The 19,097-nt window shown below is 46.8% G+C and overlaps 1 protein-coding gene across 2 annotated transcripts in view; it reads right to left on the reverse strand.

Annotated features, from left to right (window-relative positions):
- dock1 (dedicator of cytokinesis 1) overlaps nucleotides 1–19,097 on the reverse strand; it is a 220,843-nt gene that overhangs the window by 43,969 nt on the left and 157,777 nt on the right. For both annotated transcript variants that reach the window (XM_076298676.1, XM_076298674.1), the window contains exons 30-33: nucleotides 8,572–8,650; nucleotides 6,115–6,215; nucleotides 932–990; nucleotides 85–233 (exon numbers count right to left, since the gene is read on the reverse strand). In XM_076298676.1, the coding sequence (XP_076154791.1) occupies nucleotides 85–233; nucleotides 932–990; nucleotides 6,115–6,215; nucleotides 8,572–8,650 (388 nt within the window). The remainder of the gene's footprint in view (nucleotides 1–84; nucleotides 234–931; nucleotides 991–6,114; nucleotides 6,216–8,571; nucleotides 8,651–19,097) is intronic.

Here is a 19,097-nt window from a genome sequence, read left to right on the forward strand (position 1 = left end):
GTGTGTGTGTGTGTGTGTGTGTGTGTGTGTGTGTGTGTGTGTGTGTGTGTGTGTGTGTGTGTGTGTGTGTGAGGCGAGGCCTACCATTTGGAAGCTGCGTGTGAAGTGGAACTCGCACTGCATCATATCAAAGAAGATGGGGATGGTGGCCTTGCGCAGCTCGATCTCGGGCACCAGTGTCATCTCCAGGATGGGCCCCACCATCTCCGGGATGAACTTGATCTTGTGTGGACCTGCAGGGACCAAGCCAGAGAGGTCAATCAGCTCAAGCGGGGATTCCTTCAGGTGACCAGAGGTGATACAAATACAAACACACTACAGTATATGTAGGGGCTGAGGAGTTGATTTTGGACATTCATGGGGCAGTGCTTTGTCCTTCCTCCTACATCAACTCAGGTACAGTGAGACCTACAGTATGGAGTTTTGGAGAGTACTGTTTAAACCAGCCCAATTACAGAACAAAATAAATCTTAATTGGGAGAGGCTTGTTCTAGGTGAAGAGGGGAGGAAAACACACTTTTTCCTCTCTGCTGCGTGTGTTTGCTGCTGGGGATGTGCGTGACAGGCAGCCAGGCGCTCTGCTCTCTCCTGCTTTGTGACAGCGCTGCTGCTCGACGCCCACCATAACACTAATTAACACCAGTGCTGCAACCTATATTTAGCCCGTTCAGTCCTAATTGTCACGAAGGAGAAAAACCGTGTGAGATCACAGCTGACTCGAAAAAAAAAAAAGAAAAAGTGTCTGCTGAGCAAGAGAGAGGGGTTTTTCGACAAGGCACCAATTTTCATTACCCATCTGTGAAGGCAGGTAAAAAAAAAAAAAGAACTGAAGTATAAAAAAAGGATAACGCAGAAACAAGAAAGGTACTTAAGAGCAGAAACATCACAGATAATGCTAATACGCAGATACTCAAGAATGGCTGACACTCACCCAAGTTATACCACATATCTCTGATCTCAAAGCCAATCTGCCTCCTCATGTCCTGATACCTGAGAGAGGTGGAAGAGAGAGGGGGAGAGACAGAGAGAGGGAGAGAAGACAAAAACGAGAGATAGTGAATCATAAAATATCCAGCGAAAAGCAAATACAAAAGAGTGAGTCCATTAAAGTCCCTCCAAACACAAAAAGGCAGTATGGCATTTGCTGCAAAATAACCAACCTGTTCACATAATGGGCTCTGGCTACTTAACCCTGTAAAAAGTCACAATGGCAGTGACGGGATTATGAGGGGGAATAAAAGAACCTTTGCGGAGGAGGAAAGGGGGGGTGGGGTGGGAAGGAGGTGTGGAGGAGGAAAGGGAGAGAGAGAGAGAGAGAGGGAGAGGGAGAGGGAGGGCTAACTGTCATTCAGGTGGCGTATCTGGTTTGGGGAGGATTAGTTTATGAGTTCCCAAAAGCCCAAGGCACAGAGTAATCTCTCCATTACCGAGCACACAGAGAGAAAGAGAGAGAGAGAGAGAAAGAGAGAGAAAGAGAGAGAAAGAGAGAGGCACAGAGAGAGAGAGTGGGCAGCAGCCAGCCCACGCCACCTGTCACATGACGGACAGCAAGACACAGAGAGAGAGAGAGAGAGAGAGAGAGGGGGGGGGGGTGGGTGAACGAGGGAGCACAAGACACAGAGAGTCAGCCAGGAGAGAAATATGGCTACTTCTTATTCCCGTTAGCTGGCATTGATTCCAGCGCTGTGGAGAGCAGAGCACATGTCAAGGTTTGTGGGGGACAAATGCTAGCGGTGCGGAGGCGACGCGTTAGCTGGTGTGCGTGGAGTGGAGTGGAGCCCTTACGGCGGCGTGAGGCCACGCGAGCCGCATCGGAGGGAGGGTGCCCGCGAGCGGACAGCGTGTCGGAGGATTGAGGATGCAGGCGTGAGCGGACTGGCGAGTGGCCGTTTGGGGAATTGAACGTCCTCCCTAATGCCACTCATTAATATCCGGCCGCAGTGGCCATCAACGGCGCACTGACATTTCTCCCTGCCCGCAGGCACCCCGCGAGTTCATATGCCATATCGATCAGCCTGCCAATAGGTCTCAAAAGAGCGGTCATTTATGATGACAAGCATTGGAAAATTCGAGGGCCCTTAACAAAGAGTCAATACCTGCTCAAAGGTGAAGGAGCCAAAGTCATTTTACACTCAAACTAATATCTATTATCTATATATCTATTATCTAGTATCTATTGCTCTGCATATGTGTATGTGTGTGCAGGCCTGTGTGTTTGTGTGTGTGTGTGTGTGCGTGTGTGTGTGTGTGTGTGTGTGTGTGTGTGTGTGTGTGTAAATTACATTAACATGTCAGGCCTGTCAGTTATTGACTGTAAATGTGTGTTATGGGTCTCACACGTGTCCTTGAGTTTATACAAGGCTCTTGTACGGGCGGTGTTGTGAAATCTGTATGTGAAAGCTATTTGCTATTGGCACAACTCACACATCCAGTGAGTCACTGGCAGTCCTGGACCAGACATGACAGGAGAAGATACCATTAACAAATAATTACTTTAGGGGATATCCAGTTCCAGAGAGCTTTCTCAAACACACACAAACACTTTCAATCACACAAACACACACACACACACACACACACACACACACACACACACACACACACACGCCGGTGAGCACACAGTCGCCTGTCTCTCCCCGTCTCTTGTCATTTCCTCTCGGTGTATTTGAAAGTTAATTTGCGGTGTGTCACCATCGCCACCAAGCCACAGAGGAGTGACAGACCAGACTCACCCGGCGCTACGTAACCTGAGAGGAAGTCAAACGTGGTGCACTGAGGTGGCAGGACCGCCTCTTCCCATCACGACGCCATAGACAACACAGACAGATGAAACAGAGTGGTGGGGGGATATGGAGAGAGAGAGAGGGAGGGAGGGAGGGAGAGAGAGATGCACTGAGGAGGAGGGCTAAATGCACTGTGCCTCTGACTTCTGCTAGTTAGTCCACACATCTGCCACCTAACAGTGGGACAGGCAGCTTCAGAGAGAGAGAGCAGAGGGAGCAGCCTGGTCCTCAGAGGGATGTCACCCCCCCCCCCCCCAACACACACACACACACACACACACACACACAGGCCCAGCCATACTGAGACACCAAAAAACATCACATCAGGTTGCCTGCGGCTGTTTGCTCACACACCACTTTTGTCTGGTACACCGCGCCACAACAGACACTGCTGTTTGAGGACATTCTCTCCTTGCCGTCTGTCTAGTCACCGAGAACACTAGCAGAGACAGGGAGCAGGGAGGAGCAGGGAGGAGGAGGTGGAGGAGGAAGAGAGACCTGTCCTGGAGCCAGCCTCACCTGCTCCCACACACGCTAAATACAAATGTGACGCAGTCAATCAGATAGTCATTATCTGCGGAGCGCCGCGACGCTCAAATGAGAGGCTACACAACCCGCTCACGTACGCCCACTACACCTGCTGTCTGTCAGGTGAAGATAAGACGGAGGGTGGGGATGAGATGGGGACTTGTGCTCTGACACAAATAGTGGAGGGCATGTGCGTGGGGGGGGGAGAGGGGTGGGGGTGGAGAGATAGTGCAAATAAGACAGAGACGGAGCCGGAGAGAAATGGAACAATAGAGACGCTACGCACGGGACAGAAGAAGAGCTGGACACAGACAAAAGGAAGAGGAGACTTGCTTCCACACTAAAATAGCCCCCAAACCCACCCACACACCCACAGCCCTCTGTGTTTTAATGACAGGTTGGGATTTCAAAGGGAAGTGTAAAATGGAGACAGGCAGAGGAAATGGGCACAGTGAGCAGAGGGGTGGGAGGCAGAGGCCTGATTGAGACCTGTTTGGCAAATTGTGAAAAGGGCTGGAAGTGGGGGCCAACCATTACTGTTGTTTTAGCAAACAATGAAGGACAGTAGAGGAGGTTAGGGCAGGTGGACAGATCTACACTCTTAAAGGGTGCTCTAAGCCATGCTGGGGAATGTCAATTCTGTTGACTTTCAAACAAAACAGAGAGCTAGTTTGTTACTTCCTCCCCCTCCATCCCGTGCTGCTCCCGTGCAATTGAAAGTCTCCTATATAAACGCACATCTCATCTGTGATTTGCTGGAACAGTTTGTTATGTTTTTATGGGCTAGGTTTGACCAGGTTATTTTTGTTGCTGTTTTTGGAGCCTGGGCTGTCCACAGAGATCACGTTTTTTTACAGAGTATCCAGGACACAGACAGCATGCGGTTGGTTAGGTGATGTTTGCAGTAAGTGACATAAAATGTTTTAGCCTAAAAAATGTGTGGCATCGCTTAGAGCACCTTTAAATATGGGGCATCGTGACTATGTGGAATACATTTCTTATTTCCAGTTCGGTGATGTGATGTATGAGTCTCCTTAGAGCCCAAACAAACAGGCAAGCTAAGGTTACACCACATACATTTACCTCAACACATATTTATCTTGCTTGTACACACTAACATACACCATACTTACAGTAGGTATTTCCTCATAGTGTATTATTAATTTGATATCTGAATAAAGGAATTGAACTGTAGTAGAGAAGTTGGGATAAGAGCAGGGAGCAGAGAGAGTGAGGAACAGAGATGGAGGGAGGATGGAGGAGAGAGAGGGAGGAGGGAATGGGATGGAGGGAAAGGGAGAGGGAGGAGAGAAAAAGGGAGGAGAGAGATGGAGGGAGGGAGGAAGGAGAGAGATGGAGGGAGAGGGAGGAGGGAGGAGAGAGAAAGATGGAGGGAGAGGGAGGAAAGGGAGAGGGAGGAGAGAGATGAAGGGAGGAGAAAGAAAGATGGAGAGAGAGGGAGGAGAGAGAGGGAGGAAGGAGAGATGGAGGGAGAGGGAGGAGGGTGAGATAGGCACACACTCTGTTTTTGTCTCCTCTGGGGAAATAGGAGCAGGCTCATTCTTGTTCCATGTGCTTTGAACACTTGGCTACGATCTGATTGGGCAGATTACAGACGAGCTGAGATCTGGCTGCTCGGATGTGGGGCGTGCGGGTGTGTGTTTGTGTGTGTGTGTGTGTGTGTGTGATGGTGGGAGGTGTTTGGGGGCTTGTTTGTCTTGGGTGCAGGGTGACGTCAGCCTGGAGCCGGTTGGCTACTCTTTGCCGGCTGAGGAGAGGTCTCTGAGGCCTGAAGCTATCAGCAGCTCTTTGTGACTGGAGACAATAGCAGGGGAAGACAATCTACTGGCAGAGACAAAAGCTGCCTGAAGAAATGTCAGGGCTGGAGTCTAGCTCTGATTTCCCCCACTCTTTCTCCTGCCTTCATGCCCAGGAGTGCCACGCAGAATTCTCACAGACCAAATTACAGCTGGAAACTTTCAAAAAAAAGTTTTTCTTGCTGCAGTTTGAATCAACGATGTCTTGAGCAGTCACTTGATGTCACGGGTGGATTCAGCACAAAAACTCAGTCAGAAACTTTTTTTTTTTCCTGACAAGATATTCACAAGTAATTGTGCATTAAATCAGCCCCTCCAAACCACAAGAGAACTGGCTCCAGAGGTACAACAGAGAAGAAAGGGAAAGTAGGCCATATAGGCATTTCACAGTGTATAGGTTTGTGCCTTTGTCTTTGTGTGTGTGTGTGTGTGTGTGTGTGTGTGTGTGTGTGTGTGTGTGTGTGTTTGTGCTGGTGCATGTGTGTGTGTGTGTGTGTGCGTGTAGATGTTTGATCTTGTGCATTTGTGTGTGTGTGTGTGTGTGTGTGTGTGTGTGTGTGTGTGAGACTCTTTATGCATCACTATATGCATTTAGCAAAGCAAAGTAGTTATGATGCATCATAAAACTGACAAGTGAGTAGGCAGATCTTGACATATTTAAAATGCATTATTCAGATTAAAATTATAATAATTCATAATTAGCTGTCATTATGCATCATGAAGTTGGTTATGACGACTTGTGAATACATATAGATGGTAATAATGAGCATTACAATGCTTTATAGACACCTTATACAACATTATGAATGCATTCATAGGGCGTTATAAATACAACCTTCATAGAAAGTGTTACCGTGTGCGTGTAGGTGGGTCGCACAAAAGTGCATCACATCACTGGTTAGTCAGAAGGCAGTAAGAAATGAATGAAACTAAAAGAGAAGGAGCTTAGCAGCGGCCTCCTGCGCAGACCCATCCGGCGCACTCACTTGTGGTAGATCTTGTTGCGCTTGTCGCTGGAGAAGTTCTCCAGCTGGAGGGAGTCCTGCGTGAGGAAGGCCACGGCCAGGTGGAAGTAGTTGTTCCAGAGCTGCGGGGGAGACACACACAGAGCGCAGAGCCACTGAGCTGGGGACACACGGCCCATGGAGACACACACATATGCAGAGGGACACTGTCAACATGGACACACACACATATGTAGAGGGACACTGTCAACATGGACACACACACATATGTAGAGGGACACTTTCAACATGGACACGCACACATATGCAGAGGGACACTTTCAACATGGACACACACACATATGCAGAGGGACACTTTCAACATGGAGACACACACATATGCAGAGGGACACTTTCAACATGGAGAGACACACATATGCAGAGGGACACTTTCAACATGGAGACACACACATATGCAGAGGGACACTTTCAACATAGACACACACACATATGCAGAGGGACACTTTCAACATGGAGACACACACATATGCAGAGGGACACTTTCAACATGGAGACAGACTACGCAACACTTCCACCATGCACACGCCACTGCTACCTGTACTGTGTATGGATACCATGTTATAAGTGACTGGGAATGAGAGAGCAGTGAAGGGAGATTAGGTGTGCTTGGGTCCAGCAGCAAATGGTGACCATGCAGACTGTAGCAAGAACCAGTGGAGGTGATGGAGAGGCCACGGCTCTGCAGCACTCCCAAGGCCTGGTCAATTACTACACTGTGGCTACTGTGACTGAAAAGACATATTTGCGTCACAGATCTTTCCAGTGAGAGACTTCAATACTGTGTTGAGTGTGAGTGAACTTGCACCACACGAGGCGCAAATAAAGTGGTGTTAGCCCACTAAGTGGACTGAGTGGACTAATACACTATTCTCCTGGACGACATGCTGTGCTGGACATACACCACATATTTATACAGCTACTCCATCCTGCTAACACTGCATGTGTACACTACAGCTAGAATGGATTTTAGTCTGTGAGTGTGAGTGTGAGTGTGAGTGTGTGTGTGTGTGTGTGTGTGTGTGTGTGTGTGTGTGTATCTGGTGGGAGAGGAGCCCTGTGGAGTCACTCTGGGTTCCCAGTGCTGATGCTCTGATTCAGTCAGTCTGCTTGTTGCCCCCAACACCGACTCCACTGGCAGACCTCACCAAAACACAGAGAGGTGTCAATCCTCGCCTCCATATTAATGGGCCGTGAAATGAAACAGCAATAGGCCGTGACGCCAAGTTCTCAGTTCACAGGTCATAAAGGAACGATTGCTATATTACACTGACATGTTCATTATCCACAGTGAAACACTTGCGCATCTGTCAGTGCCATAGTCTTTGTGTATTCCTGTCTTTTGAGCATGAAAAAAGCAATATGCCACTCCAGGGAGAGAGTGTTTGAAGGCACTGGTCCTGTGATGTCCGGCCTAAGAGGGGTGTGGGGGGGGAGGATTGGGTTGTGGGGGGCCAGCTCTCACGAGAGGGATGGGTGGAGGAGAGGGATGGGGAAGAAGGGGGGATAGTGAGGTAGGAGAGGAGGGAAGGATCTATTTCATGGTAATGGGACACAAATCTGTCTTTAATGAACACAGGCCTTTAAGGCCCTGCAAGCTGCGATTTCCACTGGGCTGAGCAGAGTAATTGTGTTCCCAGCAGCTTTTAAAAGCCCCCCCCCCACACACACACACACACAGACACACACACACACCAAGACTGATGGACCTATGCAAATTCAGTTTGTGGATCAAACATTCTAAAACAGCATTTTAATCTCTTGGTTGATATTTAAAAATACTAGTGATCAAACAGTCAGTTAAATCTTCCTGTCAACATTTTTGCTTACTTTCTCCGATCCCCTGTGTGTAGGATGCTGGAACACACTGTGCTTGTGCTTTTGTGTGTGTGTGTGTGTGCCAGTCAAAGAGACAGAAAGAGGATCTGTTCAGCAGTGCTACCTACCATACGCACATAGCGCCATCGCACCTGTCCCCTTTCTGTCCCTTTTAAAGCCATCTTCTACTGGCCAACACACACACACACACACACACACACACACACACACACACACACACACACACACACACACACACACACACACACACACACACACACACACACACACACACACACACACACAAACACACTCTCCTCAAGCAGCAGTAGCAGGGATAGACCCTGAATACTTAGTGCTGCTCGCAACCACCAGGGAAATCCTGGCAGCAGAAATGCACTGACAACAGCTCTCCCACAGGAGGCTAAAGGACACACTATAAAGGCAGCTAAATGGCCAACAGCCAGGCACACAGGTGGGCGCGAGCTCTAAAGGTCACCCAGGACGCCCCTACCGCTGCTGCTTGCGCTGGTGCTCATCTGAGGAGTGTGTGTTGTGGCATGCTAAGAGGCTCCGGGGGGCTCCAGGACTGAGGACGCTTACCTGAAGCTCGAAGTTGGTCTGGTCCAGGAACTTCTTGTTCAGCACGGTGGCATATTGATTGATGGCCCGCAGGAAGACTCTGGAAGATAAGAGGACACCCCTTTAGACCTCCTGTCTTGTTAAAGTGCCCGGCGTCCACGCTGGCCACCCAATCTGCCTGCCTGCCGTGTGGAATGCTAACATTGCCATTGTAAAACTTAATGTGTGCCTCTCATTGGGAACAGAAGCAGTCATTTTCCACCAATGAGGGAGCAAGATATATTATTCTAATTCCCCTCACAATAGGGCCCTGCTGGCGCCTGTCACAGGCAGTCATAAACACACCTTATTAACTCTGAAACAAGGCGCACGCCTCCACACGCGGACGCCCGTCTCCGTCTCCGTCTCTGCCGTCGCCGTGGCAGCGTGCGGCACAGTGCGGTGTGTCCGCAGAGGGAGAGTGCATACGACACAGATGATAAACTTAATCACCGCTCCTGAGACACCGGCAGCAGGAGCACATTAACCTGCTCGGCTAACGGGGCTCGAGCTCCACTTAATGCAATGAGGGGGAGATGGATGGTGGGGGGGGGGGGGGGGGGGGGGTGGACGAGGAGGAATGGGAGATTAGGCTGTCTGCGACTGTCTGACTCAGCATGCACTGATCAACTTACGGACTGCACTCAAATGAGTGGCAATTGCATAGATTGAGCAACAAGAAAGCTAGAACAACAACATACAACAGAAACAAAATATAATAACACTCACATACACACACAGAGCTTTTTACACACGAACAAAATATGGGTCAAGGGATGATCTCTCCTGCTCCCTCTGTTTAGCACCATGCATAGTAGCAGTAGCAGTAGCTGCAGTAGCAGCAGGAGCGATCATCTGACGAGAATGCGTTATAACCTCCCCATCCCTCCACTATCCCACTACTGAAGCAGCACTCCAGAAATCACTCCACCAGGAAGCAGATCTACCCACTGCCACTCAGACATGCCATCCAATGAAACCCTTCGGTCCTGGGTTAACATTGTCAAATGGCTCTCCAAAAAATTCTCAAGATCAACTCTCTAAAGCGCTAAAAGCGATGTCAGTGTGACATTCAGACTGGATGCATTAGAACGGACCCTACTGGTGTTTTGGGATGCAGATTCATAAATAGTTGAAGGCAAAACTTACTTACTGTTGTAACTACAGCACCAGTATCTCCTCTAGTGATTCATATTTCATCAGCCGCTGCAGTCTTTACAGGGTGTGTGTGTGTGTGAGTGTGTGTGCACCAAAGTGCTGCGGCGCCAGGCTACCTTTAAAAGCATCCCCGACGTGTGCACTGTAAACAAATCAAACAAGCTCATTAGTCACACTTTTATTCCCTTTCCAAAGGCACTCTGGAAATCAGCGGCAGGCTGGCGCTTGCAGCCAAGGGAAAGCTCAGCGCTGCATCACGCGATGCCGTTGATGTGGGCTGAGGGGGCCTGAGCACACTGAGGCTGAACAAATGCCACGAGGCTGACTGACTGCCTTTTCATTATCTCATAGTGGTGCCCTTTTAACAGGGCCACAGGTCAAACGGGTCACTGTAGCAAACCGAGTACAGGACAGCAAAGCACGTCCGCACCTGCCACTCCATTTCAGCATGCGCAGGGCAAACAGGCGAGGTGTGTTGGCCAGGAGGCCACCACAGGCCATGCTGGGTCACAGGTTTTACTGAGCACGGAGACAAGCAGATGCTTTCTGTTATTTGCACTCTCTATTTCTCATCCCATCCTCTCTGTCTGTCTCCATCAAACACACACATGCACACAAACAGGAAAATACTGATCTGTCAGTAGCAAAGCAGCTCAAATGGAAAAAAAACAACCAAACACACACAACAAATAGAAACAAAGGCCCTTCTACAACACCAAGGCATCTCTCAGAAGCCATCTGAAAATACCACAGATGGGAATCCATCTAGCCCACCCAAACACCCTCCTCATCAGCTCACGCATGTGGGCTCCCTCCCCACTCTATTTCAGGAAGATTGTTTTCCCAAATATTTCATTATTCTTTTCCCTCCACAATCCGAGGAATCCGCCGCTGCTGGCACTGAGATGATTGAGGCTGGAGCGCAGCGTTCCAGGAGCGCGGGGCTGATTGATTCCTTTAGGGAAAGTTCACATTGGAGTTAACCGCCAGAGCCGTATGACGAAATGATGCTCTGCGCTGGTGATTTAGCCGTGCAACAACAGGGCTTGCAGATGAGCTGCTGATGAGAGAGAGAGAGAGAGACCGAGAGAGAGAGAGAGAGAGAGAGAGAGAGAAAGGGAGAGAGGGAGAGAAATGAAGAGAAAAAGGGGGTGAGAGAGTCAGACGGACAGAAAGACATACAGAGAGGGAGTATGGGAAGGAGAAAGTGAGAGAGTAGCCTGGATGCCAGCCGAACTTAGCCCCGCCCACAACATTTGAGGTCGGGAAATTCGGTCTGGACTTGTTGTAGAGCAACTACAGACCTCTAAAGTTTGCCTACAAAAAGGAACCAAAGCTGCCATCTTTGCCCATATAAGGAGATCCGGATGTTAATTGATGCTACCTATGGCAAACTGCACTGTAAGTTAGTTCCGTGGTAGCAAAGATCAAAGTGTGCCGTCCTCATGTACCGAAGATCACAGTATTCACTCCAAGGCAGACGACAAAACTGTGTAGAGCAAAATGTCTGCATTTCCGATTTCTTCGTCTCCGTGAGAGTTTAACAGGTGCGATATTCAATTCAAAATTCCAATGTTATTTTCCCATAGGAAAAATCTCAAGATACCGGATGTCCTTATTTGGGCAAAGATGGTAGCTTTTTTTGTAGGCAAACTTCAGAGGTCTATGGCTGAACCAGAGCTGTTTGGACCAATCAAATTGGGCTTTGTACGATGATGGACAGGTAAGCAACAGTGCCTCGTCTATCACGTCACCTGAGCAAGCTTAGGTTGATTTTGTATGCAACAAAAACACTGAGGCTAGAAGCAAGACAGATAAGACCATATGGAAAAATGCATATGGGGAAGTAATGCAGCGAAATGTGATATGTGTCACCACCCAACCATACATTTACAAAAGCTGTTCTTACTTAGGCAACAACAAATAAAGTAAGTTATATTCAAAGAGAGCCACTCTCTTGAAAAGGTAATCACAGTCCACAGTTTGTACCTTTTAAGCATATGAATAATAAAAAAAACCTACAATATGATTTGCATAACACTACCTTGTAAAAATTGCAAATATGCCAACAGATACAATCTATCCAGTTTATGGAAGAAAGAACACTGCAATTCAGGGGTGCAATGTATTCACTTATTGCCCTACAAAAGGCATATCTTCATAGTGTGCAGTTTCTTCACAGGTCTGATTTATTGATGCGCTGTGGAATGTGTCCATTTGTACTCTTGTTTCACAACCCTGGCAACAGATTCTGTCTCGTACTATGAAAAATAAATGAAGACTTCAGTTGATTAGTAGGTAAAACCTTCTCTTGCTCTCTATGGTATTTGCCATATCAAACATCACTTGGCTCTCTCCCACATAAACTTGGATTATCCCTAGACCATATGTGACTATTGTGACTACGCACAGCTTCTACAGGGGACTTGTGGCAACAGCTGCTACACCTAACAGACTTGCCAAGCTAATGCCACTTCTGAAGCTCGTCTGTAAACCTCAGTATGGCAGGCAAATAAAGGAATCTGCAGGCAGATAATGTTTGATATTCAGAGCAGAGTCTCGAAATGATAAATTACATCTCTTAATAAATAAATGTACACATAAATAAATATGCATAGACTTAATGCAAAACATGCAGTGGGAACAGACGCCTGGTGCTCCACGAGAGGGAAATAATCCCTTTAGAGGAGAGGAGCTGAATTAAAGAGGCTGCCTTCCTCGGGAGTCTGGGCACGCTCGCCAGAGCGAGCACGTAGGGTCAGAGATAGGATTGCGTCTGGCTCAGAGTGAAGTTGTTTTCTAGTCTGGTGAATTCCGAGTATGCTTCGTCTCAGTGTCTTCAAAACCTGTCGGCCGCTGTCATTTTCAATCAGCCCTCCCACCACCCCCCTTGTGAGGGCACCTGGGTTCCCCCGGCTCTCCCCGTGTCTTGCACTGAGGCGGCCTTCTCCCGCTCTGCCCTCACTCTTACCTGATTTCCATTTAATGCAATTTTCCACCCATTAGCTTCCAACCTCTTCATGGCCAAGTGAGCAACACACAAAGTTAAGCTTGGGAAGTTTCTGAGCCTCATTTTGATAATGTATTGCACTTACACAGCACATGCCATCACAGAAGGATGGGCTTCTACACAAGTGAAAGAGAGAAAAAAAGAGAATAATCTCAAGACAGAGCCATTTCTGTGTGCAGATCAAGCCAGACTCCCTGCTAATGATCCAATCCATGCCTCCTTCTCCATCCCTCTGAATCAGTAATTATGTCTCTAAGGAAAGCCTAACTGTAGTGCAGATTTATGTGAAGAGCAACACATTATTACAAACTACTTCTCTTCACAACGGAGCCAGTGTTGTCTGCACAATAAGCACAGAAGTGATTAACAACACTCTCACAATGGTGTTTAGCAGCCATCGAGAGGGAGAGTCTGTGTGGGCACTGAAAACAATAACCCTGCTGGCAGTAGCTGGGGGAAATGGTGCACTACAATCACAGCATCATTTGCTCTATTTCTACCACCAAATGCTAAACATGACACCAAAGTGCTTTTCTACTATAATAACAAAGTTTTGAAAAACACAAAGACAGCTAATGGTTACATAAAAAAATCAGTGTGCTGAGTAATGCTGTAGTGCATTTTTAATTCATAATGTTCATAGCAACAACAAGTGAGGCTACACCCTTAAAACAAATGTGTTGGAAGTTGTAAAGTGTTGGAAGTGTTGGAACGCAAGTTGTGTTGTTTTCGATATGTTTGTTTCAAGGGAGTAGCTTTGTGGTCTTCATCAGGCCTTTGTAATTCACAATGAAAGAGGACACTAAAGCAAACAGGCCAGTGCACATAACAGAGACCTGTGGACCAGGAATTCTTTATTCCCCACTGAACACTTTTGTGAAACCACACAAGTCAGGGAAACCTAATGATCCATACGGGGCACTTTACCTCCCAGACCAGCCTTGCAGAGGGGGTGTGACTGTTGATCAATTCAGCCAATCAAACTCAGTCTAAGAAAGGGTAGTCCAATCATGTAAGGTCAGTGCTTGCCAGGCGTCCAGTAACAGTGGAGACCGCTGTGAGTCAGCAGTGTTCTCATAAGCTGCAGTGAACCCCAGCAAAGTCTAATTAAGTTTCTCTCCATGAAGAGACAAACATTATTTGAGCACCATATGGGAGTTTAAAATAACATCTGTAGCAAGCTCTGATTAGCGAGGAGTGGGGGTGGGGGTGGGGCTGGGGTTGGGGGAAGCTGTTCTTCGACTCCCGTGATTCCAGCACGCGGAAATGCAGCGTCGTCACTCAGCCCGCAGTCCTTCCACTGGATTTCAATAAGTGCTGAATCTGATCAGGAAGTGGAATAATTAGCTTTGGGGAGAGAGTGCGAAAGCTCTTCTCACCCAGCGCCACGGCTTCTGCTGACAAAGTGCACAGGGATGCAGAGTTGTTTAATTAAGCTAGTGATTCCTCCCTCCTGATTAGCTTGGTTCCCTGTCTAGGAGGGCATGAAATATTTAGAACGAGGCATTTGAGGGACACATTCAGGAAGTTACTGAACTACTTATCTTTGTCATTAGTCTAAGAAAACAGCCAGCAGGCAGCATGTAATCCTCCCTTTCCCTAAATCAGTCCCTTCGCTAATATGATGTTTAGGATATGCTGACAGGCAGCACATGGATTTCAATAAACAAAGTGTGCCTTTCAATAGATAGCAGTTGCTTGACTAGACTAGAGTGTCAACCAGGGTTAAGAGATACTCTTGCCAGTGTGTTATGTACATGTTTGGAGTGAAGAAAGAGCCTCAGCTGGTGTAAATGGGGCAGGGTCATGCATTAGTGGCAAAGAAGGACGTGTTGTGGCTTTGGGGAGTTGTCTGGCGTCTGGAAGACACTGGCACTCGGATGCTCTGGGATGAAATGTTAATACCTTGAGTGGTGTGATGTTCTTAAGGGGCGGCGGTGTGTGAAATGTTACTGTGAGTCAGGAGAGATGGGAGCATCAGAGCCCAGGGCTGGAGACAAGATCCTGATCAAGAGGACTGTTTCGAGGGGGTCAGGAGTTCAAGGTGAGACATCTGGTCAGTCACACTGATGGAACGGGTCAGCGTGTGTCCAACACTCTCTTTTAATGTGAGCTGCTTCGCATAGGTTTGTGTGTACCCGGCTCATTTTACTGACACACAAACTCTGAAAAGGTCTCATTGATTTTCAGTGCAGCATCAAACACTCTCATTCTCACCAAACGATTTTGCTTCGTATGAATGACCCCCTTTTCTGACAGTTTGAGAGTAGTTTTAAAAGCTTCTCTCAATAACAACACTGGGGGCTCCCTAAGGCCAAAACAGAAATGATGCTACTGCTGTTTAAATAATACATCATAATTAACATCCGTCCACAGGACCAGGAGAAAACATGGCATTTATGCAGCTTAAGGTGATTGGGAAATATGGGTCAAATAATTTTTTAATTAGCGTACTAACACAAGGTAAGTGACTTTTTAGAGAGAAGATGCTAAACAACTAGCAAGGCAAGGGACTTTTTTAGAGAGAAGATGCTAAACTAGCAAGGCAAGGGACTTTTTTAGAGAGAAAGCGAAAACAAATACTGTAGCATCACAATGGAAACTGAATGTGCTACACTGGAAGTGGATAAGGATGTTACAGACAGAACACCTGCACACCCTTACAGTACATGGAGCAGCACAGGAGAAGAGGACGGATTGAAGTTAGCAGGCATAGGTTACAGGGAGGACAACTAGGAGATACCAGTACATCCCTGATAGTGTTTACTATACTGTAGAGATGAGGTGAGCTACGGTAGGTATCATGAAAGGAAGCAAAACATGTACTGTACCCACAGACAGAAACAAACTGGACTAACAATATCTGAGAAGATCGTTCATTGCTCCTTTGTAGCAAAGGACAAGCTTCATACTTCACCAGATGTGTCTGCTCTCTCTGTATGTGACAATAGCATGAACATGACTATGGCTTCTCAAACCCTACAGCCATATATTACATGTCAGCAATAAAATGAATATGAACTGTTTTTTAACGTCTTTCAAATGAGGTGGGTAGTCTGTAATGTCATGGCCCTTTCTGTGCTACGAGAGACATAGATAATCATAGGATATTATAAACCGATGGAATCTCCATTAGAAAGGACCATACCTTTAGCACTCAACCACCTCTGTGTGCTGAAGTCCCATAGCTCCACAGGGCTCCAACAACCAATTACTAAACCACACATACAGTCTCTCCCTCTCTTTCTCTCTTTCACTCTCTCTCTCTCCATCTGTCTCCCTCTCTCACTCCCACTGCAGTAAGCACAGCCTTCTCTCAGCACATCTCACTCAATTTTCTGCTGTTGTGAGCACGCCAATATAGATGATACGCTTAACTCCAGGCTAATGGTATAGTGTGTTACCATCCAGTGCACCTGTCCTGAGAGAAATATTACTGCTCCATATGCCATGTCCTACCTAAAGGCCTAACAGGGAGAGCCGGGCCCTCGCCATCTTCACACAACAAATCAGCCTCTATTGACCAGCCACCGGAAAACAGGCCGTCGCAGGGAGCAGGCCAGCGCTAGAGGCTGGAGGATTTCATGATGACTCAGCATTGGGTGCAGTGGCGCATAGCCATCTTAAGTCCTCACTTGCACACTGCAATGCTCAGTAATTTGACCCATAGCTGGCCTCAGAAATGTGTCACAGACAGACTTTTTTTCTCTCACTGTGAGTGCCCATTCAACAGAGCCTCAGGAGTACTGATGGCTGCCACGCCAATCAGCATGAGCAGAAGATGATGAGACAAAGCAGGAACTAACTTCTATATTTTATGAACGCCATTAACTGAAGCAATATCAAATCTCTCTCCTCTTCTCCAACTGCAGGCTGTGTTGGCCACAAAGAGAATCAGGCCTATATGTTAACTGTATATTTAGTGAATGGCTCTAAAGGAGATCTGTGTTTATGCAAGCACATGAACATGGCTAGAGCGCTTCCTGTGTCTGTCCTCCTGTAGCTCCTGCATCCTGCAGCTTTTCCGGAGTTTGTACTGAATAAGGTCTTCAACCTCAGGAGACAACCTGAGCTGTATCATTAGCAAAGCCCACCAGAGGCTCTTTTTTCTCCGGCAGCTGAGAAAATTTGGGGTGGCCTGCAAGGGGATGCTGCAATTTTATCGCGCCACTATTGAGAGTATTCTCTCCTTCTCTATTACTGTCTGGTATGGAAATGCCACTGTTCAGAACAGGCTACAGCAGGACAGAATAGTTCACGCGGCCGAGAAGATCATAGGTTGCAAACTCACCCCCTTAGCAGAAATTTACAAGGCCCACATGCAACGCGAGGGCATAACAATCCTGCTGGATGCAACTCATCCTGCCAACCACCTCCTTAAGATCCTCCCATCAGGTAGAAGGCTGAGGGCTATTAACACAAAGACCTCCCGCTTTTTAAATAGCACATACTGTAGTGTAATCAGATTTTTAAATAACTCCATCCTTGCACCAATACCTTATGGAAGCAGATCAAGCCAGCATAGCCAGGGTGACCGATCAGTGAGCCCAGCAGAGAATTCTACCCTAGCCGACGGCTGAAGAGCAACCCAGGTTCCGTACTATAGAGTGACAACATAACCGAAGACCAGAGGAAGGTCAACATGTCCAATAACGGCTTTTATTCACATTTCTAAATTTCCCCTGCACCAGGTGTAATTGTAGTTAAGTGAATTAGTCAAGCTACCAGCCCCCAATATGGCAGAGCAGAGGTGGTGTGTGCAGGGAGCACAGCGGGACAGAGCCCTGTCTAAAGTGATTACTGAAAAGCCCCTTCAAAAGAGCCACGGCAGAATGGGATTGGGTACACACACTCCCCTGAGTTGTACACTCTGTAATCCCCGCGCCCCACACTGCCGACACAGAGCCGCACTTCAGTGGAATCACTTTTATCAGCACAAAAAAAATAGGATGTGGATACATATAATCCAAGAATGGGGATATGTGCTTGACAAACTTGAACTCAGCAGACAAAATAAATAAAATGGCAAGCCACCAAAAGTGATAACAAAAAAAACAAAAAAAAACCCTCAAGAATCTGAAAGCGGAGTTCATGATCAAGTTTCTGACAAAGGAAAATAACGGCCTTACTATGGATTACGATACACAAGTGGTTTATTCTTTAAATCCTAATACAAATATGCATCATTCCACCTTTAGACTCCCTGCCTGAACTTTTCCAACCCCGCACAGAAAGTTCTTCTTTGCTCAACCATGTTTACCTCTGCTCTAATACTAATGATGTGTTATCGGCTAATCGCCTTTGCTAATTGAGTTCATGGAGCATACCTGATAAGGATCAGGATCCATTTGCATGCTAGCATGAATAGCCTGCTTCTCTGCTGTGCTTAAAGATAAGGCAAGGTCAGAACCCCTCATCACCACACCAATTTATTAAATTACACTCTGCTTACTATGCTGCCTTTGATCTGATAAATGATTTATTTTCATCCTCGCCTTTAACTATGTTTGCTCCCACTTCATGTTCCTGCTAGTTGCTGCTAGACCCCATTATGGTCATGCTTTCTTATCCTCAGGCTGAGGTCAAACCCAATTAATTTGTCGTCTGATCAATTAGGCTGAGAGCTCCGGAAAGGCTGAGGCATGACAAGAGGATCTCTCAAAATCAATATTTCCTCAAAGATCACTAAGATCAGGCCAATTTACTGATTTCTCAATTAATATCTGAATACACAGAGCTAAAGTGATGACTATACTGAAAAAATGAAGCCACCATAGACCAAGACCTAATATACAAAACAAACAACAACAGTACATTAGAAAATGCTTAAAATGCAATTCATTTTAGATGCTTTATCAATAATGATCTTTTACTAAATTATTTTTCCTTTGGTGTCTGACAGCAGAGGAAAAAGCATGCACTAAATGAATCATCCACATATCACTAAACAGGCAAAGTAAGAAATTACATGTTGAGTATTCTATAAATTATACATCAGACCAGGGGGAATCTGCTAAGGGCTGCAATGATCTACAAATTGGTGGATCAATAAGGCTGTATTTAGCACTTAATGACCCATTTCAATATGTGGCAGCAAAGTCCCAGGGATAAAGATAGATCATTTTATTTCAGGGCAATGTTAAGGGTATATGAAGCCCATCATGGCACCTGACACTTCCAGGAAACAATGATATATCAGCATCATGAAAAGGCACCCCATATACTACATGGAACATTCTGCTGGGTTTGTAAGGACTGACTGGCTCCATATTGCAACATTTACAAAATGTAACTATAAAAGTCTTACCACATTTTCACTAAGCCACATAAATCCTACAAA

The sequence above is a fragment of the Alosa pseudoharengus genome, unplaced genomic scaffold (assembly GCF_046254945.1).
Source record: "Alosa pseudoharengus isolate Yale_2024_CS ecotype anadromous, Long Island Sound unplaced genomic scaffold, YU_APseudo_1.1 YU_APseudo_1.1_scf_21, whole genome shotgun sequence".
Taxonomy (NCBI): Eukaryota; Metazoa; Chordata; class Actinopteri; order Clupeiformes; family Clupeidae; genus Alosa; species Alosa pseudoharengus.